Below are 21,064 nucleotides of genomic sequence, written 5' to 3'. Positions count from 1 at the left end.
ACATACATCTCATGTCAGTCAGTCGTTCTGAATGTTACTTCAGCACAAACACATTTTTATGGTCTTATTTTTTAACAATTTATTACCATGAAGCACTTTGTGACCTTGCTCTGAGGAAGCTGCTATATTAAATAAACTTTTCTTAAATGTACATATACAAAAAAAATTAAAATAAAGATATATACTTTCTGAAGTTATGTTACACATCTACATTTAGACCTGCAGTGTTTTCTATACATTGATTTATTTGTGGCAGCTGCAACACTATCAACACTGCCCACCACATATTGATCTTCTATTTTATCATTTAAATGGGTAAAATCTTATTTCACTGTAGAGCTGCTCACAGGACATTGAGCTCAGTCCCTCCAGGAACAGGGCTGGGCTTTGAAGCAAATTTGAAATAGTGGCCAAACTGTGGAATTGTATCATCCAGGTCTGTCACATGATGCAATTGGACCCAAAAGATGTTTTTCCATAAACTTACAATGTTAAAAAGACGTGCATAAATAAATCAGTGCAGACATCTTTTGAGCATCATAGCTCTCATGTATCAATTTGTATACTATCAGGATTTCATCCATCCAGTCTGGTAAAGTTATGAAAGTCTAGAACAGCTGCAAGATGAAATCATTCTATCTCCATTCAAGTTGAGTGCCAAACCGGAAGTTAGCTGCTTGGCTTGACAAAAGCCCCCAGTGCGCCTGCTCTATAGGCTCAATGATGCAGAAAGAGAGCAGAAGATCTGGTTACTTTTACACATGCAAGACAAACTTTTGGGACTTTCATAGGAATGAATGGGGCCCTGCCACTGACGCTGTGCCCAGTTCTCTTTATACATCCATGCCCCTGTCTCTATGTTTACCAGGCAACCAGTAAGACAAGAATTAGCTAGCTAGCCACTCCATGGTTCCACCACCTTCCTACTGGGTGCTAGGAGACTATTTCCCGGGAGGAGAGTGGGCTGAAGTTCCGGGGACAGAAGTTTAGTAGCAACTCTGGTTACTTGAAACCCCAATGCTGGCACAGCTGGCTGGGTCTAATCTGTGTAATGGCAGCAACAGAAAGTTTGCTAATATCTGGCAGGAAGCTTGCACTGGGCTGGCTGAATTCGAGTTGCTAGTTGAGCAGATGAAGGTCACGGTCCTCAAAGCACCATTTTCTGATTTCTTGCTTGGGTTTTGTTTCCTTGGAATGGATATGACATCATGTTACTCATAGATCTCAAACGTCCAAAAACACATAATTGAAACCACAAAATATCTCCATACTGCTCATCCGTAGTGATCCAAGTGTCCTGAAGCCCCGACATAAAAAGTTGTTTGGAAAAACGTCATTTGAACTCTGTTTTTAGCCTCATTGTAGCCTGTAGCTCTGACTGCCTCTCTGTGCACCGCGCTCATGTGTGTGCGCTTTGTGGACTCACAAAAAAGGTTCTTTCACATCCGCCTTTGAATTATATCGATCCAGACACTTAAGAAATTCTTTTTCAATCATTTTTAAAACATCACTAAGTATATTATTATCATATTATAAATGGTAAAAACTAGAAGAATAACAACCTCAATGAGACTTCACTCAATCTGTCTGACTATTCTCTAGAATCCGATCACAGAGGCCAAGCGTCACACCAGCCTGGGAATCGTCAGCTTTAAAGGTAGCTTTGAAGCCCCTTTTCAGAAAGGGGAACAACATGGTGACTGGAAATTGGGCTTAAGTTGATAGAATGTCTGGGTGAGGCTTAGAGCCATGCGTTGTGATTAAATGTAACTAAAGCAGACCAATGGTGGAATTTCATTCACCCTTTAGGCAGTGCAGGGAATTAGATGGACGGGAGGCAACATCGAAAGAGCAGTAATAGATGTATATTGAATGCTGCGGTTTAATCAACTTTTACTTCCTGCTTGCAGTGGTGGAGGAACAGACCCAATGTGTGGAGTACAAATACGCTCCCATCTGCATCCAATGAATCTCCGGCGTGCTCATTTGGAGAGAGTGGCAAACACATCAGGAAAAAAGGCCCCAGCGTGTTTGTTTTGTCTAAGTTTGTAAACTACAGATGGAGGCATTGGTCTGTTCCCCCAGCATTCCTTGGCTTGTTTAGATTTTTTTACACATTAAATCCACGTATGTTGTGGAGAAAATCTCCTTTGCGTCAAGACATTTTCCCCTAATCTCTCACCACAGTGAATCGCTTTATGCCTGTTGCTGGCTTTAGAACAACTCTCGATCATTATCACTAAAGTGAACATCTACATTTGTGGATTGTACTTTTTTATTCCCTAACATGTTTAAATCTTTCTTTTTTATTATCCTGTCTGTGTGACCTGGTCAGGACATAAACGGAGCACACATTTCCACTGTATCAAATCACAAAAGGTTGTCAGATAAACCGCAACAGAGTACACTTCTAAGGACACAATAACAACAGCACAATAGGCTGCTGCAGAGGGGACCACAGCGCTCAACATTCAGACCCCTTTTAACCAGCCACATCTCCAGTTCCTGATCTTGATTGTGAAAGCGATCCTTTTTCACTGTGGTTTGTGTGGCTGTGGGAAGAGCAGCAGTACTGGGAACCAGATGGCTCTGGTAAAAGACAGGGGGCATCCCATCGGCCTCCCTGAGAAGGGGATCCGTTACGGAGGATCTATTGAGGGCCGGCAGATTCTGTTTCATGGCATCGGCCGAGTGTGACCACCCCTCGGTTGGCGTTGGTCATAGGCTGGTGCCACGTAGGCTGCTGCAGACCCAGCCCTTTTTGTGCTCACCTTGGGGAGCTGTATTCACCTTCGATGCAGGACAGACAACTAAATCAGGGCCTCTTGGTGACTTGGGTTTCACCCCTTTTGAGTTCAAGCCTCTTTCAAAAGGCTTCACATTGCAAGGGGATATCACTGGCTCCGCAGCTTGAGGGACAATGGTTGTTTGTGAAAATGGATGACTGGGATGTTCCTTTGCATTTGTAAAGTAGGGTCCATGGACTTGTTAAGCTCAGTTAACTATCACCGTGGTATCACAGCTCCAGTTAATGGACGTTTATTTCCATATTCGTTCAGAAACGACCATACTGAAACTTGTTGCCCAAACCCTGATCTGCGCTCTCTGATCCACTGCACATTTCCCTGTCACGGCTTCTTAGCTCTGCCCGCTACTGGCTTTGTTCCTTTGTTTGCTGTCCACTTAGCTACGTCTGCTCCCTTCACTTGTCTAAATGTTTGCTCTGTCCACTTAGCCATGTCCACTTGCTTGGCCTTGTCAAATCAGTGCTGTCTGTGGGCGTTTCCTGCGAAGGAGGAAAGGCGACAATTTGCCTCTTCGGCCACAAACTGCTGCAGCTGGACACAAACCAGACCCTGGGGCTCAGCAGCGAAATTACTCTCCATTTATTTAAAGTGGTTGCCATTACTCTACCGCAGTAGCGCACAGACCTCAGTGGCCCTGGCCCAACCATAACTGCAGTATAAAAAGAACTAGGTTCGCCGGACAGGTCATGTCTCACACAGTAGCAATTCAATATCCTCCCGTTATGTTCTTGGTTACGCTTCTCAAAACTCAGAATTGCATGTGACACCACAAAAATACATGGTTGCTTTGAAACTCAGCCTGTGGAGATTCTTGCAAAAACACCCAACCAATCACTGGCGAGGTGTTTGGAACATGTTACATGTTTGAATCAAAGAAAGAATAACAGCTAATTTACCTTAATCATACTATGTCAAAAGCTTTATTAATAGCATGTACAAAAGGAGAAATACAGAGACAGGAAGCCAGAATGGTTTTGAGCGTGTACCAAAACAAATCAAACCAAAGTCTAATCGTTTTTTTCCTGTTCCCCTTGAAATGCTGAAACAATACACCAGCCAATGAGCTGTTAAGGAATAGCAAAGCTGCACTTCCTTTTATCAACACGCCCAGAGCTGATAACACTCTACTTTGATTTCACGTCAGTATAAATCCAGCGCTGAGGAAGAAAGTTATATTCTGTGTAATGTGTTCATGCATCAGCCACTTCCTGCCTGGGGCCTTAAAAACCTCCTTTAAAATTCCATTCTCTTTGAATTAAATTGAGTTTTGATAATGAAAACAATTGTTTGTTTGAGAGTTAATAGAATTCATAGAGGAACATAAGGCTCTGTGGTATTTCATTACTGTTCCCTCACTATTTGATTTACCCCCTTGCCCTGGAGTGTGTTCCAGCTGATGGGCTCTGACTGCTGCAGAGAGCACCAGCAAAGCTGAGAGAGAATGTCATTTGGCATTGACTGGAGTGGGTCTCCTCATGCATACGCAAATGTCAAGGTAGACGAAGAGGCCAGGGAACACAGCTCATGCATAATAGTATTAAAATGTGCAAACGAGGGAAAGGCAAGAGAGAGGTGAATCGGATGCAAGAGAGGGAGGAAGAAAACTTGGAGAACTGTCTAGATAGTCTGAGATGAAGAGAGTTGTGAAATAATATGTAAAGAGGTTACATTACTTTACAGAGCTCCATCCAAAACCAACATGTCACAGCTCATTCAGAAAAATACTCTGACTGGTCTTGACTGACCTTTGAGTAACAAAACCTCACAAACCACTATACCGGCCACATGAGTGCACTCTCCCACCTAAACATTGTTTATCTCTTTCAAGCCTGACAGTTGTGTACAGCCAGCAGCGGCTTGACAGCTTAATTCCATGTTGTCTCGCGGGACCGCCTCCGAGGATCAGGGACTGGAGTGACACACTCAACCTTGCACCACTTTGTTTGGTGACACCCGTTTCTCTTGCTGTTCTGTGCTTTACACGACTATCGCATCCGTCACGCCTCATCACCTCTGAGTGGGGCTACCCATGCACCACCATCACCATCGCTGAACCTGAAGCTGGAACTGGCCTGGCTGCTTTGCATGCTGGGTTGTCCGACCAACCGCCTGAGCAGGTGGTGATTTGCACAAGGTGAGAGAAAAAAAAAAAAAGAAAGAGTTGCACACAGCGGAAGTTCAAAAAGAGAAATGGAGAGAGCGGGGAAGGACACAGAGAGAGGTACCTTTGATAAAACAAATGTGAGCCTTTGAACACGACAGGACGCGAATCACAGTGGCACGATAATAAGCATGATTGTGTTTATAATAACTAGGTCTGTTTCTCCGTCTTAGTGGTTGGTGGTTTTGTGGGCGGTCCAATCCCCTGGCATGGAAGCACAAGGGCGTTGCCCGCAACTTGACCTTCGCAGGGCACCACCCAGAGGTCAACAGGAAGTAAATGGGCAGCAGCGGCACACATTTCTGACCTAGAGCTTCTTTTCTTTTTTTTTTTTTTTCCTTCTTCATCTGGTGCCAACTGTGAGCCAGATTCAACTTACTTTCGGCCAAGTAAATGAGGGAATTCTTCAAAACTTTGGCCTGTCTTCACAAGTTAAGACATGCTGAGTATCATGAGTGTTGGGATATGCAAAAAGGAAAATGCTCTGCTCTATTTTCTTCCATTTGAGACTTTCTTCTCTGTATGTCTGGTTTCTCAATGAGAGCAACTCTCTCTCTGTCTCCTCATCTATCACTGCGAGCTAGCTGCTGTGAGCTGGTGTTACTGGCACTGGAGCACTAGATGTGGAGGTTTGTATAATCAGCTGCGGCTTAGTTTTTAATCTACCTATTTGTCAGTTAAGTACGATACAAACGTACAACAGTATTGAATGATGCGGAAGACAATCTTTCTAGTTATTCCTCCTTCACATGAACCTGGTAGCGATATTTTTCAGATTTTATTTGAACAATTGTTCAGTCTTTTAAATGTCTTAAAGGGATAGTGCACCCAAAAATGAAAATTCAGCCATTATCTACTCACCCATATGCCGAGGGAGGCTCAGGTGAAGTTTGAGAGTTCTCACAACACTTGCAGAGATCCAAGGGGAGAGTGGGTAGCAACACAACTGCACCTAATGGAGGCTTATGGCGCCCCAGATTCAAACGTCCAAAAAAACATAATTGAAATCACAAAATATCTCCATACTGCTCGTCCGTAGTGATCCAAGTGTCCTGAAGCCCCGACATAAAAAGTTGTTTGGAAAATCGTCATTTGAACTCTGTTTTTAGTAGATAATGGCTGAATTTTCATTTTTGGTGTACTATCCCTTTAAAGGTTAAAAACCCCATCACATTTTGCTTGTATTGTCCAACAAACAGTCCTTCACCTAAACTCACAATAATATAACAGGGTGTCTACAGGTATCAGACACTTGAATTTAATATTTTTTAAGACCTTTTAAAGTTATTTTTACTGAATTAAAGATGTATTTTTGCACAAATGATCTTTTTCTTACTCAAGCATTGCAGGTAAGTATCAAGGTAAGTAGTAAATATGTGGTCCCATGCAGAAATAGGTTTTATGAGGAAATATGTTTGTTTGGTTTTTTTTAGAGGGAGTTAATCTACATTTTGCCAACAGGTAGGTTCAAGCATAAAGTAATAAGACAGTTTCAAGTTCAGTGGTAGGTTTACAGATTAAGAACAGTCTTTGTAAGGCCCTGCAGACACACTATATAAAACTGAGGGAAGCAGCAGCAGAGCTGGAACCTTAAATGTTTAACATTTTGCTTCATAAACAATGAGTCAATTATCAAAATTATAACTGTAATAAATTTTCTGTAAATCAACTGTCTAAGCACCCATGTTTCTGGTACACTTTAAAATGATTTGATCTCAAATTCCTGCCATTGTCATTTGGGTGACGCTGTTAGCAAAGTGTCCTAGCTGCCTGCTTTAGCGCATGTCATATCCCCTCAGCAAGGAGAGCTGAGGGCAAAGTGGCATTTTAGCATCTCTCCACTAGCCCGGTCTGTTGTCGGTCACCTTGCAGTCCCAGTGTCGGTTGAGGTCGACATGCGCAGTTGGTTTTTGTTGATGTGTTTCGTTGTCTCGCTAAACTTAACCTCTTGGGGCATTCCATTGAAGATTCATGAGGGCTCCATATGGGCTGGTGTGGAGCTGATTATGCATGGACGCAACACAAAGAGAAGCCATGCTGACTGGGTTTGCTGTGAAAACAACCAGGACATAGTCACTGAACCTGTGTGCAACCTGCAGGACATTTAAAGGGAGTATAAAGTTTCACAGAGTGTACAAAAGTTTTAGGGAGATTAGCCCATTTGTCAGCTTACTCATGATCCCAATGACTGATGAGAAAATGAGCAGTAAAAGCAACCATGTGTCCCCGGTAGATTGTTCTGTGCTGTGATTGATGCTGACACTTTTGCGTGCCCTTGAGTGAAAGACAAAGGACTCACATTATCTCAACAGTCAGAAAGGAGAACTGCCACAAAACTGATGTTTCCTCTTAGTTTGCAAAGGTGGGATAGAGATGAATGCGATGAATTACCAAAATATCAGCCTTGCTAATAGTTGACTGTCACTGGACACAAGAAATGCAAAAGTAAGAACCACAGCAATTTACTGTAGGAAGATAAAATTACTTTTACACACAAGCAAAATGAATATATGTTATATACAGGCATCACTATTAACTGATCAATTTTTTGTCCACTGGATCAGTGGAAAAAGTTGCAAACTAAACATTGACATATTATCACCTTCAAGAAGCTATGGAAATCTTGTTAGCTAACATTTGCCTATTTATCCAGCAGAAACAGACCAACATAAGCATTTATTTAGAGTCATGCTTATCGCCACCTGATAAATGTTAGCCCAATTTTCACTCTTCTTTTAGCTCTGATTTGATTTCCATCAACTCCCGAGGGAATAATTTGCCTCTTTAGCGGCTAAATGCTCCGCTGTGTTCACCAGCTAGTGGCTAACTTTATCTGCGTTTGGTGTAACAGGTAGCGTACAGTTGGTTTTTAGAGCTTTTTATGTAAACAGCTGCAGCCGAAACAACACTAATGGGCATCAAAGCTTCAAAACGGTGATCATTTAATCTGTTGTTAATGTAGAATATCAATGAATCCAGTTTATCAGAGGTGGAGAATCCTACTAAGAAATTTGCTGTTCCAGCATCGTCAAAAACTGCCTACACTGCGATGCAACCCAAACCCCACTTATCAAAAAGAGACTGTGATAATAAAAGCAACAAAATACACCAATATCAGCAGTTGCGTCATCAAGTTCACCTTTGTGTAGCTAGGCAGACCCCCAGTCATCAGTCGCAGCAACCCGAATTCAGCCAGCACAAACCCCAGCTCTGGGGGACCAGACTCCCTAATGGATCAGTAAACTTTCTGTTACTGCTGTTACACAGGTTAGACTCTGTCCATCAGCCAGGGCTGGGGGGCTTTCGCTGAATTCGAGCTGCTACGGCTGCCAACCAGAGCTCCATTTCTGGAGCTGCCGTCCACTCTCCCCCTGGGGAAGCGGTCCACAGTGGTGAGCGAGGTTGAGGTACCATGACAGGCTAGCTAGCTAATTATTTTCTCATATGTGGACTGATAAACGGAGACAGAGAGTGGTCCGAGAAGGGGCTGAAGATATACACTATGCGCAACTCTGCAATGAAATAAGGTTAAAAAAAAATCCATGTATGGGAAACACTGGGTTGCTGTGTGATGCACACGCATATGGTTGTGGTCATCTGGTGGGAGGGGCTTAGGACTGAGAGGAGAGAGCTGTAAGAGGTGTAGTTTTAAACTCTGCCTTTTGTTTCTTTTTCTTTTCCAGTTTCATGCCGACCTGGGTTTTAATCATGAACATAGTAACTTAGATGTGTAGCTCTGCGCACACACACAGTACAGTACAGTACAGTACAGTACAGTACAGTACAGTAATCTACCCAAGTGGTTTGTCTGGACTTGCGTCTGGAGCACAGAAGCTCACCAGGGTAGGAGAGGTTTCCATCTCCATCTCTGAACCGGAAAAGCGGGAGGGACCACACGGCCCACATCTGAGACACAGATCCCATGCACCCTCTTCCCATAATGCCCTCTGACACTCCCCACACTGAGTACAGAGTGTTTACCCGCACACCGAAAGCCCTTATGTTAAACTCTTTAAGAGCCCGCTGTCTCTCCTCAAACCAACGCTCCATCGCGATCACCTCTGCCAACACAAGCTCGTGTTTCCTCAGATCGTGGCTGAAGATGGTCTGTTATTTTCCTCTGAGGCAGACGATTCAGAGTATCTCTCTCTCTCTCACACACACACACACAAAGATCCCTCTGTCTCAGGGGTTAGAAAGGTTGATGGAGGCCAGTCATAAACTGCACTGTATGGACTGCGTTTACAAGTTGAGAGTGGATTAAGTCGAGACAGATACGGTGATTGGCTGATTGAGGGAGAGTTGTGGATTGGGCAAAGACAGATAGTTGTTTGTGTGTGTGTGTGTGTGTGAGTGTGGGAGGAGGGGCCTCAGATGGAGGATGTGAGACCTCTTGGTCTGACACTTGACGTGGCCCCTTTAAAATCGAAAGCAGGAACGTTGGCAGTTTATTGAGGCTCCAGATGGCAACGGCTGCCTCACATTTGAACTTCACTCACACACAAGCAGTGTTGACATTATTATGTGATTAACTGATTCGGGGCAAATGACAGGAAATTAATCAGCATTTTCTTAAAGCAAATTGTCAGACATTTGTTATTTTTAGTTACCTAATGTGCTAATGTTTTTGTTTTATATCATTTGAGATGGTTACAAAGATGTTACATCGGGCTCTGACCAGCCATGATAACAATTTTTTTTAGTATTTTCCGACAATTTTTGGACCTTTTAATTGATTTATAGTAATGCACAATTGACAGAATCAACTTTGAACCTCTGTTTTTAATCCAAAATTGGCCAGAAGTCATAAATGTGAAAAGAAAAAATGGAAATTTAACATCTTCTATGACAACTGGATAAACTCTATCCACTGACAAAGTTTGTCACGTAATCTCTATAAACAGATTTTGCATATGTTTGCAGAATCTGTGGGTGACAGGACAAGACTTAGGAGTTGGAAATATTCTGGTGTCTCTTTGTAGTCGGAGTAGTATTAATCAGTCATGTTTGAAGGGCATATAATCAGTCCATGTAGAAAGCTGGAGTGCATTGGCCAAAATGCAATCTCAGAATGAAAGGTGGGACCACAAAATTGTTTTGTAAGTCGCAAGTAAGTCTCAAGTCTTTGCTTTCAAGTCCAAGTCCAAATCCTAAACTTTGAGTTTCGAATCCTAAACAAAACATATTGCACTCTTCACCAAATGTAATGCCGTTTTAACAACACAGTAATAACAGATTACATTCCCATAAATTATGGTTATATTTTAAAATTTGCATTCATTTGTTAAACAAATTTGTTTGAAAGATACTTTGCTGTTAAGCTAACATTAGCTTGCTAACTATTCCTAACATTATGGCTTGCTGGTTTTTGTGCAACTTCAAATGACTAACAAAGTTGGAAGTTGTTGTGTCTCTCTGTAATTTTTGACAAACATGTTTTGCATATTCTTTTTTCATTGACCCCCTGGTAGTTTTTGTATGCAAACAAAATTATCTTTGGTATCATTTTTTCCCCACTGGTGCTCAGTGACATAACATTAGTTTGTCATGGTTTTCTCATGCAACTTAATTGGATGCTGTCTGTTTGGCTTCAACAAAGTGGATCTGGAGAATTAAGTTTCGCCTTGCTGAGAATGAGCGGCATTAATGTTAGATGGTTCAGGAAATGCAGCGAAATAAATCAATTTGTGGCGCATGTTTTGAACTTTTTAATCTTTAGGCTTGGGGGGAAGACATCAAGTATTTTTAAGTGAAGTCACGAGTCATTGGTGCTAAAGTCCAAGTCGAGATGTAAGTCTTTGAAAGTCAAAACGTGAGTCTGACTCAAGTAAAACACCTCTGCTCAGACCCCACTGGTATAATCACGATGACACGTTTCCTTTATATCAGCTGTTTATTTTAATTGATTTGTATCCATACGCAGATATCTGTTTATAGAGATTAGCCAGAATGACTGGCACACAGAAGAGGAAGTCTTGGCTTGGTTACACTGGATCAGCCAAAAGTATTGGCCCTCGCCCCAAAAGGCTTTATCGTTGTCAGACTGATAGCAGATGGATTTCAAGATTGTTGGTCATATGATATGATCAAAGGCTCCAGAAGAATTTCTTAATGGACCTTGCCGTGGAATTGTTCTCTCAACTGTGTTTTCAAGGTCAAAAAAGACCTCTGAACGTAAACAGACTGCAGTAATTGATAGTAAAGATATTCCAAGTTGCAGCCAATCACACTTGGGCAGGTACAGAAGCAGAAATACACACAAAAACACACTCTAATCCTGGAATCACATGCATGGAAATGTTGAAAAGCTTCTGGCATCCTTTCCCCTGCTTATCACAGACAGGTGAGTATATACACACACAAACACACACAACATCAACACGCTCTGACTTGATGTTAGGGGACACATCTGAGAATAACACAGCCCGTGTACTATAGACTGCTATCAATCACACGTCAGCCTCGTGAACACAGAAGCTGCACATCTGTTGCCAGCATCAAAAACTACAATCCAGACCTCTGTGTCAGCTATTGTTCAGGGGTTCGTGCAGCGTATTACACCACGCTCCCGCCGCCTCGCCTGCTGCACCACACAGCATCGCCCAGTTCCATCTGCGGCTGGGTGAGATGATTCTGACAGAGTCCAGGGCCAGAATCATGCCCTGCTGGACAGCGATCAGACAGGGAGCAGGAGAAACAGCGGGTTGCCAGATACAACAGAGGGTTGCCAGTTTGTGCAGCAGCTTATATGCATGTCAGGCTACAAAGAGAAATCAAAACACAAGCTGTCATTCATCCCCAAATCACTCCATTTGGGGCCTGCAATGCTTCAGGGAATAAAGAAGAGCGCCAGTTTTGAAGGAGGGTAAAAAGCTTAAAAAACTGCCGTTTGGTCTGGAAATAATCGAGCCGATTTACCTGCGGCAAGTTAGTTTTGATAAGATACCTCACTGCACAGAGCTCAGCCTTTGCAAATCTTCCCAGTGTGGCCTTGCAAGTTATTTCATGCATGCCTAGTTAAGTAGAGAGAGACTTGGCAAAGACTGCAGATGAAAAGAAAGCCCATAAGGCACCTCTCGCCTCCTCCGATCAGTCCCAAGATTCAGTCGGTCGTGCACAGCCTGATATTAACCTGATGTTTTCTTCATCTGGCCTTATTTCTGACAGCTCTGTCTTCAGTGATCACATAATGACAGCGCATTCCATATTGCCAAAATGTCACAGCCTGCCCTTTTCAAGCCTCAGCTTGACACACACAAAGCTAACTGTTTTCCTTAAAGGCAGGAGAAAGAAAGTCCGGCGATACACAGGTTGTGACTCCACTTGTTTCATGTTGCTGTTATTCATGGCTGCAAAAAGTGGGATCAGACACATCAATTGTTGCTGACCTTTTTGCCTTGTGAACTTCTAAATCAATCTTGCAATCCCTTGTCACAGATTGCATGTGACTATGAGTAGCTCACGAAAGAGTAGTTTTCAATTTCAGTTTCAATATTACTGCAGGCCTAGTCTACCAACACCTCTACAACTCATCACACTGTATATAACTTCTTCAAAGATACAGTTGGTAACATTTATAAAAAATAAGTTTGTATCATATTTGCTGAAACTGTCACTACATCCATACAGAAAAATGTGAGGTATAGTCTGTAAAAAAAAAAAAAAAAAAAAAAATCATGTCCTTCCTTTTCCCACTTGTTTTGCCTCTGATCGCATTTGCTAGACTCCCCTGCTGCTGTAGGAAAACAACCAATCAGAGCCAAGGATTGTCAATCATGTCAATCACTGCTCATGGACTGTGCTTAAACTGTCAAACTTTGTAATGCTGATCAAAAATCAATCAAGATTCTGTTACTGCATTGCCTATTTCCCCCTCAAATGTTTTCACAAACATATTTTAGTGTACTTTTTAGCTTTGAAAGGAGAAAGACTGTTCCCCAGCCACCATTTTGGAAACAGTAGAGCCCAAAACTAAGCAATGCCCACCAGCTGGAGCAAACTTTTTCAAGTTACAGCTAAACAGTACACTAAAATATGTTTCTAAAAATAACTGAGGGAAAAAATAAGCAATGTACTGACAGAATCTTGATTCATATTTGATTAGCGCTGCCTAGTTTGACAGTCTGACAGTTTGAATGCAGTTCACAAACAGTGATGGACATGACTGACATTAGAAATTCCTCGGCCTTTATTGTTTTCCAACAGCCGTGGCGAAGTCTTGCAAATGCCATTGAAAGCAAAACAAGTGGGAGGAGGGACATGCTTTTTTTCACAGACTGTCTCATGTAGCCTAATGTGTGTATGTATATAGACAGAGACAGATTTTGTTACCTTTGGTAGCTGTTTCCCCATCTTCACTTTTTGTGCTAAGATAAGCTAACAAGGCTGTAGCTTCATATGAATGAAGAGATGCAAGAGTGGTATACTGTAAGTCTTCTTCATCTACCTCTTGGCCAGACACTGAAAAAGCGAATTTCCCAAAATGTTGAACTATCAGGCGACTTTACCGTTGTAGGAGTGAATCTTTCTCCAGTCTTCCAGACTGAGAAAATTTTGTGAAATTCTCAACAATTTTTCCTATTCAAGCTAAACTGTAAAAGTTTTGTGGGGGTTTATGTACCTGACAGCTTCTTGGCCTTGAAGTTGTCATTTTTACACTTTAGTTTTTGTACAGGTTAAACAACTGCAATATGACATGTTAATTAGCAAGTTTTAGGGGTGTGGTAAGCTAAGCTAAGATAAGCTAAGCTAACCAGCTGCTGGCTGTAGCTTTACATTTAAAGGAACACTGTACCTGCAGAATGTCCATTTGTAGATCAGTGGCATATTGTGTTACCTTGAAATCATGAGGAAAATATTTTCTTGCATGCGTTCACTGAAAACAGCAAACATATTGATTTAGTGATTGGGGACCACTTTAACAACAGTAACTAAATCAAAACATCCATTTACAAACTCTCACATCACTTGTGCAGTATAATCCTAGTCTCATGTATCTGGTTGTATGCTCAGTACTTCCCAAACACATGTATTTTTGCTTAAATCTTACCAATTAAAACTGAACTGAAGGTGAAACTCATCTATGCTCTCTTCAAAGCCAGACTACAATACTAAGGTTATGGCTTAGGGAGCGATCACACTGAGATGAAACGATAGAAACGCGACGCCAGTAAAACCATTGTTTTACTATGATACGACACGTCTGACCGACGTTCAAGCGTCTTTTTAGACGGGCATTTTTCCGGCGTCTTTTTAGACGGGCGTTTTTGTAGACGCTTCTTTTTAGACGCGCGTAGACGCTGGTAAGTTATAATATTTTCACCTTTTTTGAGCGTCAGACTCCAGTAGCTAGGGCGCATTGAATAAGCGCTTCCAGCATTTCAAGCGTCTTTGAAGCGTCTGCGTCTCTAGCGTCTCATTTCTGTGTGATCACCCCCTTAGACTTATGGTGTGTCTCAAATCACATACTTCCGTTAATACACTTCTATGTAGTATACTGTGTGCACTATGTACTCATTGGCATAGTGCGCAAATTTCGACAGGGCAGTGTTGTCTAAAACCAAACACAGCCGTTGTGCACTCACCAGAAATGACGACCGCAAATTAGCTAGTTAGCAAACTAGCATTAGCATTTGCGTTATCGTTTGCGGTACCAAATCATTACAGACTGCTAAATTAACCCAATAAACATACTGCTGGCTTATACCCGACAACAGTATAGCCTAGTGGTGCTTAGTGCAAAAAACACATGTATTTGTACAATGCAGCGATGTTCACGGTTGCACAGTCCTCGGCCACTATTTCCAGTTTGAAAAGTGGTCCCTCCCCTTCCGCTACGTAGCCAAGATGGCGACCATTGAGGGTGAGAAGTGTCCATAGTTCCACACTCAACTTCTTGACCATTTTGAGTGCACCATCTGGGTACTCATAGTGCACTGCAGTTTTCCATACTTCTCAGTGTGAACGCACTTATGCACTCCAAATATTATGTGTACGTACAGAAGTACGCGATTTGAGACACAGCAATAGTTGTTAAAGGTGGTCCCCAATCAATAAATCACATCGTTTGTAGTTTTCCATGAAGGCATGTGAGAAACAGTTTTCTTCACTAATTCTTATTATAAACGCGACTTATAAATATACAAATGGTCATTTGTGGGTGAAGTATTTCTTTAAAAGACGACCATGACAGTGGTATTGATCTTTACATCTTACTCTCAGCAGAAAGCCAATAAGCATCAGACCATTCCTGTAATCATCCCCCGCTTTTCGGTGGGGAAGATAGACTGTAGGTGCATGTACTAACAGGAGAACAGCCTGCGCACCCTTCCACTGAATCTTAAAAGTATCACTTTAAAGGTGAGCCACTGCACAGTTACAACACCTCACAGCTTCATGGAGAAGCTGCCTCAGCCTACATACGAGGATGCATCATTTACATAGAGAGAAGTCATACAAGTAGGTGCACAGTGGGACTCTCCCCACCGGCTCCCCCGTTGTCAACCTGCCAGTGAGGCCGCTCATGGGTACCAGGAACATCAAGCACAAAATAATTCCCTGCTGATTAACCAGCTTCAGCTTGTTCACGACAACAACACCATCAGCTACATCATTACCGGCTTACGGAGCAACTCAATTACGCCTCATCTTGACAGCTCTGACAGGGTTCAGCTTCCACTTGTGTGTACGTTTGTGTGAAGGGCCTATGCAGCTGCCAAGTGAGCAACGGCAGGCCGCAGTCAGACAAAACAGCATGTGGGAGTCTGGATGGGTTTCTTTATAAAGCCTCTGAGTTCAGGTGCAAGAGAAACCGTACACATTAAAGATAAGAGTCTGTGGTTAACTAACACTCTATACCGGGAGCATGAAGGGTGCTGTACAGAAGAAGAGCCCATTCTCATATTATAAGTTGCATAAAGGCACTTAGCTGCTCTCACTACAACCGACATATGCCATCTCTAACCCTGAGCTACATTTCCCTCTTTGTATGTATGTGTGTGTGCATAGCGGTATCACTCAGCGCATTATTATCCCTCAGCACAAGATGAATAACACTTTTGCTGTTAATACACTCCTGCTTGATGCGATGCTGCAGTCTACCAGGACAGTGGAAGCACTCCAGCATAATTATTCTAGACACTTGTCACAAAAGCAACAGTGGCTGGCTTTCTGCAGAGCATTAATAAACTACTGCATGACCTTGGCTCAGCATTTAAAGGCAAAGTCTGCTGTTTTTAAGAATTCATATTTGCACATTTCCTTCGTAATAACATCACAGATGTGCCTTTGATTCTTCTGATCGAGTTGACATTCATAAAGTGTATCTGGACGATGCTAAACCATAAGAGTAACATGGAACATGTTGAATAAGCACACTCATAATATCAAAATAAACATGTTAAATGCAATCCAGGAGTTGTTTGCAGCACTACTTGTTTCAGTGTGCCCACTTCCCCTCAACTTGCCTCATGTATCCCCTGTGGGGAAATACATGAGGGGGGTATTTCCCCCTACATTTACCAGAATGCCTTTCACCAATCTCAGAGCATGAACATTTGGCTTCAAGCGTGAACTTAAAGCTGGGGTAGGCAGTTTAATTTTGGCATCACTGGGCAAATATCCCATGATAACTTTTAAGTATATTGTAATTCAAGTGGTCTGAGAGAACACTAGATTACTGCACCTCCTCTTCGCTCTGTTTTCAGGCTTTAGAAAATCTAGCTAGTGATGGGAGACTTGGGCCAGTCACAGGTGTTGGAAGAGGCAGCGCTGATCTGCAATGCCTACTTCTTCCTTCAAATGTTTTTAGAAGCATATTTGTGACCCGGCCACCATGTTAAAAACAGTCAAGCTGAAACGAAGCACCGCCCACTGGTCGCAATAAATATTCTCATTTTACAGCTAAACAGTTCACTAAAATTTGTTTCTGAGAGGCAACGCAGTATCAGAAATGTGGATTCCTATTAGATCAGCGCTTACTGTTTGGACTGCAGTTGACGACTAGTGATCGACATGATTGGCAGCTGCGTTGGGGACTCCTTTGAACTCACTGGTCGTTTTCGTGATTCATGCAAATGCCACTGAGAGCACTATGAGGAAGCATAGGTGCATGATTTTTGTCACAGATTATCTGCCTCATGTACACTGTCTGGATTTAGTGACCAATTTATTTAAAAATATAGATTTTTTGTCATAATTGCTAAAAAAAAAAAAAAGCTTTAATCTCCTCTGATTGGGTGTCTCCTGTTACACATGAGCACAAAACTGTACATCTGGAAAGAACCTCCTTATCTTTGATTCCGAGGCCCCGACACTAAAAATCAGATGTTTCCGCTCACATTAAAAACATATGACCTGTTTCCTGCTTTTGAGCTCTTTAGCAGCTCCAGACATTTAGCAACTGTAGCTGCAATATGAAGCTAGGGCTGGGCAATATCTCAATACTGATCAGTATCATGATAGATATCGTAGTATCGTAAGTGTTGTCTTTCCCTGGTTTTAAAGGCTAAAAATCTCATTGTGTACATATTTTCTGAACACACCAATAGTCCACCCTCCAATATCATCCCAATATCGATATTGAGGTATTTGATTTTCTCCATGTTGCCCAGCCCTGTGTCCACTTCCTCTGAATCTGCCTCATCTATTTCCCCTGAGGTTCCTACATTTACCAGAATGCCTTTCACCAGTCTCCAGAGCACGAACATTTTTGCATTAACCATTAACTTAATCTCCTCTGATTGGATTTCTCTTGTTAATGAGCACAAATTATACATCTGGGACGAACCCCCTTAATGAGGAGAATCTGATGTTTCCACTCACATTAAAAACATATGACCTGTTTCCTGCTTTTGAGCTCTTTAGCAGCTCCAAACATTTAGCAACTGCAGCTGTAATATGCAACTAGGGCTGGGCAATATATCAGTACCGATCAGTATCATGATATGAGATTAGATATCATCTTGTGGATATTGTAATATCATAGGGGTTTTCTTTTCCTGGTTTCAAAGGCTGCATCACAGTAAATTGATGTAATATTCTGACTGTTGTAGCTGTTCAATTAGTCGCATTTAGTAATTATATCCAAATTATCATGGTTATTTATCAGAAATCTCTTTTGTAAATGTTTTGTTTAAGCAACAATAGTTAAACTTACAACATTGCTGCAATACTGACATCGAGGTATTGGGTCAAAAATATCATGATATTTGATTTTCTCCGTAATGTGCAGCCCTTTGTCCACTTCCCCTGAATCTGCCTCATCTATGTCCCCTGAGGTTCCTACATTTACCAGAATGCCTTTCACCAGTCTCCAGAGTATGAACATTTTGCATCAACCATAAACTTAATCTCCGCTTGTCTCCACTCACACCGAACACATAGTTTTCTAATTTCTAAGCTCTTTAGTAGCTCCAGACATTCAGCAAATACTCTGTGATTTTAATAAAAAGCTAACACTATAAGGACAAGAGGGTTTCAGGGTTTTTCCTTTAGTTGTTCTGAGGTTTCACATCCAGCCTGACCTGCACAGTCCAAACATATTAGGGGAGAACAGAGCAAAGAGAGCATCAAACAGTCTTTGCATTTACAACAAGACACTCTCTTCTTGTAGACGCATGAAATGATTGTTTTACTGTACAGTAAATATGGCACAGCTGACTTCAACTAAACATAAACTCTGCCCTTTTTTTCTCCCCAGTGTTATGAGGGGGAATACCATTGCTTTAAATACTTTGTTAATACATAGGTACACATGGGAGTACTTACGCACTAGCCCAGATGGCGGACCCTCTAATTTGAAATCCAAGGGTATAATTAAGAGACAAAAAAATTAAAAAGGAAAGCATGAGGATTTGCTGCTCCGACATGAAACGCGGCACAAATTACAGCAAGGAGAAGCTCGGTTTGTGTGGTCATAGTTATTAGATATTCACATTAAAACAAAAATATTTAGCTTTGAACGGGAATCCGGCTGTAACTTTGAAGTGCTGCAGGGAGACGCAGGCATGTCCCTGCGTATTAATCTGGATTTGATGGTAAATTAAATGGATGATATCAGATGACTGAGGGATTCGAGTTCATTTCGGGGGGGAACTGATGTCTGCGTGGTTCAATAAAATACACAATAGCCAGTAATGCAGTGCAGACCACAGTGATATGATAAACACCACAAAGATGTTGTGCCAAAATCAGAAAATTCTGACTGAAGTGGGATTAATCAGCTAAAGGCAGCTGGAGCAGAACAGGTAAACACATCAGGTCTGAAGGCGCAGGATGTGCCGGAGAGTCCAGCGCGTAAAAGCTGCTGGTTTGGCTCACAACCCGGTCGTTTCACTGACTACATCAGCACATAGCTTCCAGAACAACACACCATCGCTTCCAGATGATTTATAAGCATTTTCCATATTTACACGAACCCTGTTGGTCGGATTTTGTCGCGGGGACTCCACAGGTCCGAGGACACCTTTGGATACGGTCTGGACCACAAGTGTTTACCCTGTAGGTGTGGAGTTAACTCTGAAACTGTAGTGTAATCAAACCCGTCGCTCCGCTCACGCTCACGCTCTTGTCTTCACACAAATCAAATAACAACAAACATTTTCTCCTTTTTGCTTCAGCCGCCCTCCGTAAACACCCCGAGCGAAGACATCACGCAGTTTGGGAAACACTGTGGGATCTGGACCACGAACTATGAATGAAGTTACCGCGACTGCAATATGTGACATGTTCGATAAACCAAACAAGAAAATATCACAATAACATTAAAATCAACGCACTTTCTGGTGTGTGTTGTCAGTTTCTGACATGACAACAACGCAGTGCGTAAAAGGAGCAACTTTGGAGACGCTTCCGACCGTATTTATCGGAATGCATCCTCGGAGAAAAAAAAAGGCGAGTAGAAAAGTTTGACTCACCGGTGTCGAAAACACTAAAAGCCGCAGAAGAAATAACCCCAGCGAGAAGAAGAAGAAGAGCAGAGGTGACTGTCCAGGAATCCATCGTGTGATTAAAGAGTCTGAACTGGCTCTCAGGTGAAGTGCAGCCAGACGGACGGATGCGCAGACCGGCGGAGCTGGTGGACTGACGGACTGACTGACTGACTGTCCGGGTCTGTGCAGGAGTCGCTCTTTCGCCGGCGTTAAAAGTCCCTGAACTTCAAGGCAGGTCCTACAGCCACTACTACACTGACACCACAAAGACGGGAACAGATAGTAGAAAGCAGGGATCCTATTTCCAACCCATGTGACAGGAAATAGGGGCAATAGATTCAACCTGCAGCGCTGGGGAAGCAGCAGAAAGAAAAGAGGAGGAGGGAGGGAGGGTGACGGTGCTGGGGCTGGAGCTGGAGGGTGGACTCAGTGGTGCAATGAAGAGCAGGTTAATGAAGAACAAACTGATTTTCCTTCATCAGAGACAGAATTCAAAACACCTTCCCCACAATAACAACCTGAAAATGCATCTAATATTACAGCAAAACTGCTCAAAAACTACCCCAGATGTTAATAACAAACTTTACGCACCATGCAGTCATTGTGCACGCAGAAGCCACACACACCATAAAGCATGACAGTTCACTGCAGTCCCACAGACACACAATATAAGTCCCTCTTGGAATATTATGGGAGGATTGTCTTGTTTTTTATGATAATCTAATTTGGGGTCCATTACATTTGGAAACCCCTGAGCTAGGACATACTAAACTGCACACAAAGGGAAGTCAAAGGCTCCCAGCAATACATCATTTTAATAGCTACATTATGCAAGAGGGGGAAAGTGAGTGAGAAGGATTTGCACATGATCCTGATGGAGCAGTGGTTACAAGAGGTAACCCTGTGGTTTGATACAATGGAGACGTGGATGAAGCGAGGGAAATTATCAGTATTTGGAGCTGTGATCAAACAAACATGTGATCACAAACTATTTCTGCTCTGTTATTTTGCTGCTTGTATTTGCTAACATTTAATAAATAGAGGCAAGTCCCTGGGCAGAGTTTTGGGAATCAAAGACTTCTTTCTCTGTGTGAGTTAGAATTGTTGATGTCCTGTACAAGATCGCTCTAATCCACAGGAATGTGTGAGATGTTTTATCTCTAAAC

General features: G+C 42.3%; 1 protein-coding gene across 2 annotated transcripts in view; it reads right to left on the bottom strand.

The window, feature by feature from the left end:
• The window catches only part of kremen1 (kringle containing transmembrane protein 1), a 92,340-nt gene extending 72,078 nt beyond the window's left edge, over positions 1-20,262 (bottom strand). For both annotated transcript variants that reach the window (XM_078170524.1, XM_078170525.1), the window contains exon 1: positions 19,884-20,262. In XM_078170524.1, coding sequence (XP_078026650.1) covers positions 19,884-19,968 — 85 coding nt within the window. In that variant the 5' untranslated portion in view covers positions 19,969-20,262. The remainder of the gene's footprint in view (positions 1-19,883) is intronic.
• Positions 20,263-21,064: the final 802 nt, after the last annotated feature.

This window comes from Epinephelus lanceolatus, chromosome 9 (genome assembly GCF_041903045.1).
Source record: "Epinephelus lanceolatus isolate andai-2023 chromosome 9, ASM4190304v1, whole genome shotgun sequence".
In the NCBI taxonomy this organism is placed as follows: Eukaryota; Metazoa; Chordata; class Actinopteri; order Perciformes; family Serranidae; genus Epinephelus; species Epinephelus lanceolatus.
Note: the sequence above shows the minus strand (reverse complement) of the source record. Positions and strands in the feature narration are given on the sequence as shown.